General features: G+C 46.3%; 1 protein-coding gene across 1 annotated transcript in view; it reads right to left on the bottom strand.

The window, feature by feature from the left end:
* Nucleotides 1-1946, bottom strand: part of LOC135520980 (double-strand-break repair protein rad21 homolog A-like) — a 17182-nt gene extending 15236 nt beyond the window's left edge. Inside the window, exons 1-3 of the mRNA XM_064946867.1 lie at nt 1808-1946; nt 858-1047; nt 156-285 (exon numbers count right to left, since the gene is read on the bottom strand). Coding sequence (XP_064802939.1) covers nt 156-285; nt 858-1001 — 274 coding nt within the window. The 5' untranslated portion in view covers nt 1002-1047; nt 1808-1946. The remainder of the gene's footprint in view (nt 1-155; nt 286-857; nt 1048-1807) is intronic.
* Between the last annotated feature and the right edge of the window lie 4935 nt (nt 1947-6881).

The raw sequence follows: 6881 nt of genomic DNA, 5'->3' as shown, positions 1-6881 counted from the left end.
CCTAGTCACATAACACCCTAGCTACATACCTGGTCTGAAGGCCACCTTGATTAACCTTATTCCTAGTCACATAACACCCTAGCTACATACCTGGTTTGAAAGCCACCTTGATTAAGTTTGTTTCCTAGTCCCATAATAAGAGCCAAGCTACGCACCTGGTCTGAAAGCCATCTTGATCTTAATGAAGGCTTCATTACAGTCAGCCAGGAGGTACTTGGCCTTCCTGTTGTAGATCCTCACCACACCGAGCAGGAGGTGACCTGAGGTCCTCAGCGCCATCTTCACCTAGGGGGAGGAGACAGAACCATGGGTGTATTCAGTGTGGTGAAATGTTCTGAACGCTGTTGAAACAGAATGAAGAGAGACGATATGATTCCCTATTCTATCTGACAATCATTTCTGGTCTACAAAATAGATTTATAGTTTGAACGTTGCGTAACGATGTGCCCTCCTGAACAGGTCCCATGGATCACATCAGGGAGGAGACGTCATAGGTAACATTACATCATCATCGGCCGAAGAACAGTCCGCAAGCATCATCCGCAAGCATCACCCAGTAGCTGTGGTCACTACCAAGGTATGTTACTTGATGTGGGTAACATGCATGCATGCTGCCTCAGTCAATCGGCCTGGTTCTAATCTGGTCACTACCTTGTTCCATCATTAGACCCATGCCTACTTCTTCCACACGTAGATCTGACACTTTTGGATTGGTCAATGTGGAAATAAGGATAGCCAATGGGATGTCTAATGAACGGCCAAGGGATGAGACTGACTTCTCAGACCGGGTCTTCATTGTGTAAGGGCATTCAACAGAGACATGAATCGTGATGTCTGCCTGCCAGGTCTCCCCTTACCTTGGGGCAGATAATGCTCTCCACACTGCTCTCTAGGTTACATTCAAACACATGAGCCTTGGTCAGCTTCTTGTCCCAGTGGGCCGCTAGCCAGATCTTGGCCAGAGGCCCACGTTTGGACAGGACAAAGTGGGCGTAGAACATTGCCCCGGTTGGTTGCTAGCTCTTGAAGAACCGGGGGTAAGAGCACCTGGAATAGAGAAAGACGTATTTGAAAGCTTTATTAAGATGGTATGTGAAATAGCAACTCTCTCAAAATGTTTAGGTAGCTAAGCTTTTGGGATGAAAATTCTACATGCAAAATAGACGGTAGTTGTAGCGAATATCAACAAATAAAATGTGTAGTTTTGGATTGAAAATAAGACTCATTTACGACTCTTTTGGCTTTTTGGATGATAGGAGACCAATAATCAGAAATATCTGCCTTGCAATCTAATAAATAACTTAAGGTGGCTAATTATTGTACTGGTTGAAACGGGATTTATATAGTTAGCAGCTCATGTTCAAGTACTGGTGGACTTGCGAGTTAAAAGTTGCCAGAAAAAAAAAAATCTACTACTTGGGGCTTTGATTGAACATGGCTAGACTAGCATGCTAACAATGCTAGCTCACGTTAACCGTTCAGTTAGCAAGAGAGCTAGTTAGCTAGCTTGAAATCCTAGCAACAATTTCGGAAAATATATCAAAGTAAACAAAATAAGAAGACAAGCATGATAATGCATAATCCTAATTGATCATAATTGTGGGATGCATCATTTCACGCTAACTAGCGACGGTGCTGAGCGTGCTTGCATTAACTGCAAACACTTTTCCCCCCCGGTAGCGGTTAGCAGGCGCGCTAGTTGATAGGAGGGCCCCGGTACAGAAAGCATCGGCGTGCACGCTAATTTCTCATCGCAAAACTCACAAATCATTTTTTTTTTTCATACAGTAAAATATATTTAACTTACCGATTGTACCCCCCCTTTCAAAATAAATATCAATGATTATGCAATTACTCCCAGCGATTGTCTCTTCCTGTTGTACTCATGAAAAGAGTCAAGATGGCGCCAGTAGACTTCCTCCCGCTCAGTGTCCTTTTAAAATCAGCAGGATGTTTACGGCCCGAAACATGGCGAAGGAGGAGTCTGCTCGTGTTGACAACCAGCTGCAAATGGCAAATGCATTGACCAATGATAGCGGGCGAGATTGTTTAAATTCGATTATTGCTAAAATAAAATATGCAATCTGATTAATACAAGTGTGTTTGTTGTGTACGAAAATGTGTATGCACTATCTTCTGTAAAATCGCTCTAAAAATGTGTGTGTGTGTGAAAGATAGAGAAGGACGAGATGCTCCTGAGCCAGACTTTAAAATGTGCGGATTCGATTAGCCAAGGGGTACCAGTCTATGGCCCGTGACTTGAACGGGCAAAAGTAAAAGTAATACATGGTTATAAATGTCACATGCGCCGAATACAACATGTGTGGACTTTACCGTGAAATGCTTATATACAAGCCCTTTGCCAACAATGCAGGGTTAAAAAGTAAAAACAATGAGCAAAAAAGGTAACAGTAACACAATAAAATATCAATAATTAGACTATATACAAGGAGTACAGAGTCACTGTGCAGGGGTACCAGGTATTAATGAGACTATATACAAGGAGGACCAGTACAGAGTCACTGTGCAGGGGTACCAGGTAGTAATGAGACTATATACAAGGAGTACAGAGTCACTGTGCAGGGGTACCAGGTATTAATGAGACTATATACAAGGAGGACCAGTACAGAGTCACTGTGCAGGGGTACCAGGTAGTAATGAGACTATATACAAGGAGTACAGAGTCACTGTGCAGGGGTACCAGGTAGGAATGAGACTATATACAAGGAGTACAGAGTCACTGTGCAGGGGTACCAGGTAGGAATGAGACTATATACAAGGAGCAGAGTCACTGTGCAGGGGTACCAGGTAGTAATGAGACTATATACAAGGAGTACCAGTACAGAGTCACTGTGCAGGGGTACCAGGTAGTAATGAGACTATATACAAGGAGCAGAGTCACTGTGCAGGGGTACCAGGTAGTAATGAGACTATATACAAGGAGTACCAGTACAGAGTCACTGTGCAGGGGTCTGAGAGGTAGTGGTGGAAATATGTACAACTAGGTAGGGGTTAAACGTGACTAGGCAATCAGGATAGATAATGAACAGAGTAGCAGCAGCATGAAAGAGTGTCTATGTGAGGGTGTGTGTATGTGGCATCAATATGCGTGTGTGTGTGTGTGTGTGTTGGAGTGTCAGAGCGTGGCGCTTGCAACACCAGGGTTGTGGGTTCGATTCCTACCGAGGACAATTATAACTATACTGTAAAACTCTAATACGTTTGTTTCATCACAATAAAGTAATAGTGGATCCCAGGCTCCCCACACACCTGGTTATTGATACAGTAATAGTGGATCCCAGCCTCCACGCACACCTGGTTATTGATACAGTACTAGTGGATCCCAGCCTCCCCACACACCTGGTTATTGATACAGTAATAGTGGATCCCAGCCTCCCCACACACCTGGTTATTGATACAGTACTAGTGGATCCCAGCCTCCCCACACACCTGGTTATTGATACAGTACTAGTGGATCCCAGCCTCCCTACACACCTGGTTATTGATACAGTAATAGTGGATCCCAGCCTCCCCACACACCTGGTTATTGATACAGTAATAGTGGATCCCAGCCTCCCCACACACCTGGTTATTGATACAGTAATAGTGGATCCCAGCCTCCCCACACACCTGGTTATTGATACAGTAATAGTGGATCCCAGCCTCCCCACACACCTGGTTATTGATACAGTAATAGTGGATCCCAGCCTTCCCACACACCTGGTTATTGATACAGTAATAGTGGATCCCAGCCTCCCCACACACCTGGTTATTGATACAGTAATAGTGGATCCCAGCCTCCCCACACACCTGGTTATTGATACAGTAATAGTGGATCCCGGCCTCCCCACACACCTGGTTATTGATACAGTACTAGTGGATCCCAGCCTCCCCACACACCTGGTTATTGATACAGTAATAGTGGATCCCAGCCTCCCCACACACCTGGTTATTGATAAAGTACTAGTGGATCCCAGCCTCCCACACACCTGGTTATTGATACAGTAATAGTGGATCCCAGCCTCCCCACACACCTGGTTATTGATACAGTAATAGTGGATCCCAGCCTCCCCACACACCTGGTTATTGATACACTAACTAACGTGGCAACTGGGACTAAATCCTCTTCTTACATTACTGTAACCACAGATGGAGACAGTGAACCTTCACACAGTAACCAATTCTGTAATAGGTATCTTACGACTCCGTACATATTCATGGAGTAATCATAATCGGCAGGGTAGCCTAGTGGTTAGAGCATTGGACTAGTAACCCGAAAGGTTGCAAGTTCAAACCCCCGAGCTGACAAGGCACAAATCTGTCGTTCTGCCACTGAACAGGCAGTTAACCCACTGTTCCCAGGCCATCATTGAAAATAAGAATTTGTTCATAACTGACTTGCCTGGTTAAATAAAGGTAAAAAAATATATAAAATAAATAAATAAATAAAAATCATACCAGCTCCTCTGCGGTTGTAAAACAGGATGTCTGAGGGGCTTCGCTAAAGATCTGGTGATTAAAGGGGAGTTTAGCTGTGTTTATTAAACACATATGGCCATGTTCAGGGTGTCAACTTACAGGGTGAGAAATGTAGATGTCTTCTTCTGTCTGTTGTCGACAGCCTGACAGACCATATGTCTGGAGGGAGTTTGGTGCAGATAACCTGATGAACCAGACCATCTGTAGGGAGGGAGTTTGGTGCAGATAACATGATCACAGGTCAGGGCTTCCCTATTCTACTGTGGGTCAGGGCTTCCCTATTCTACTGTGGGTCAGGGCTTCCTTATTCTACTGTGGTCAGGGCTTCTCTATTCTACTGTGGTCAGGGCTTCCCTATTCTACTGTGGTCAGGGCTTCTCTATTCTACTGTGGGTCAGGGCTTCTCTATTCTACTGTGGTCAGGGCTTCCCTATTCTACTGTGGTCAGGGCTTCTCTATTCTACTGTGGGTCAGGGCTTCTCTATTCTACTGTGGTCAGGGCTTCTCTATTCTACTGTGGTCAGGGCTTCCCTATTCTACTGTGGTCAGGGTTTCTCTATTCTACTGTGGGTCAGGGCTTCTCTATTCTACTGTGGGTCAGGGCTTCTCTATTCTACTGTGGTCAGGGCTTCTCTATTCTACTGTGGGTCAGGGCTTCTCTATTCTACTGTGGTCAGGGCTTCCCTATTCTACTGTGGTCAGGGCTTCTCTATTCTACTGTGGTCAGGGCTTCCCTATTCTACTGTGGTCAGGGCTTCCCTATTCTACTGTGGGTCAGGGCTTCTCTATTCTACTGTGGTCAGGGCTTCCCTATTCTACTGTGGGTCAGGGCTTCCCTATTCTACTGTGGTCAGGGCTTCCCTATTCTACTGTGGTCAGGGCTTCTCTATTCTACTGTGGTCAGGGCTTCTCTATTCTACTGTGGGTCAGGGCTTCTCTATTCTACTGTGGTCAGGGCTTCCCTATTCTACTGTGGTCAGGGCTTCCCTATTCTACTGTGGTCAGGGCTTCTCTATTCTACTGTGGTCAGGGCTTCCCTATTCTACTGTGGTCAGGGCTTCCCTATTCTACTGTGGTCAGGGCTTCCCTATTCTACTGTGGTCAGGGCTTCCCTATTCTACTGTGGTCAGGGCTTCCCTATTCTACTGTGGTCAGGGCTTCTCTATTCTACTGTGGTCAGGGCTTCCCTATTCTACTGTGGTCAGGGCTTCCCTATTCTACTGTGGGTCAAGGCTTCTCTATTCTACTGTGGTCAGGGCTTCCCTATTCTACTGTGGTCAGGGCTTCCCTATTCTACTGTGGTCAGGGCTTCCCTATTCTACTGTGGTCAGGGCTTCCCTATTCTACTGTGGTCAGGGCTTCTCTATTCTACTGTGGTCAGGGCTTCCCTATTCTACTGTGGTCAGGGCTTCCCTATTCTACTGTGGGTCAAGGCTTCTCTATTCTACTGTGGTCAGGGCTTCTCTATTCTACTGTGGTCAGGGCTTCCCTATTCTACTGTGGTCAGGGCTTCTCTATTCTACTGTGGTCAGGGCTTCTCTATTCTACTGTGGTCAGGGCTTCCCTATTCTACTGTGGTCAGGGCTTCCCTATTCTATTGTGGGTCAGGGCTTCCCTATTCTACTGTGGTCAGGGCTTCCCTATTCTACTGTGGTCAGGGCTTCCCTATTCTACTGTGGTCAGGGCTTCTCTATTCTACTGTGGTCAGGGCTTCTCTATTCTACTGTGGTCAGGGCTTCCCTATTCTACTGTGGTCAGGGCTTCCCTATTCTACTGTGGTCAGGGCTTCCCTATTCTACTGTGGGTCAGGGCTTCTCTATTCTACTGTCGGTCAGGGCTTCTCTATTCTACTGTGGGTCAAGGCTTCTCTATTCTACTGTGGGTCAGGGCTTCCCTATTCTACTGTGGTCAGGGCTTCCCTATTCTACTGTGGGTCAGGGCTTCTCTATTCTACTGTGGGTCAGGGCTTCTCTATTCTACTGTGGGTCAGGGCTTCCCTATTCTACTGTGATCAGGGCTTCCCTATTCTACTGTGGTCAGGGCTTCCCTATTCTACTGTGGTCAGGGCTTCCCTATTCTACTGTGGTCAGGGCTTCCCTATTCTACGGTGGGTCAGGGCTTCTCTATTCTACTGTGGGTCAGGGCTTCTCTATTCTACTGTGGTCAGGGCTTCCCTATTCTACGGTGGGTCAGGGCTTCTCTATTCTACGGTGGGTCAGGGCTTCCCTATTCTACGGTGGGTCAGGGCTTCTCTATTCTACTGTGGGTCAGGGCTTCTCTATTCTACTGTGGTCAGGGCTTCTCTATTCTACTGTGGGTCAGGGCTTCCCTATTCTACTGTGGTCAGGGCTTCTCTATTCTACTGTGGTCAGGGCTTCCCTATTCTACTGTGGTCAGGGCTT

Source organism: Oncorhynchus masou, chromosome 29 (assembly GCF_036934945.1).
Source record: "Oncorhynchus masou masou isolate Uvic2021 chromosome 29, UVic_Omas_1.1, whole genome shotgun sequence".
NCBI classification, from domain to species: Eukaryota; Metazoa; Chordata; class Actinopteri; order Salmoniformes; family Salmonidae; genus Oncorhynchus; species Oncorhynchus masou.
Note: the sequence above shows the minus strand (reverse complement) of the source record. Positions and strands in the feature narration are given on the sequence as shown.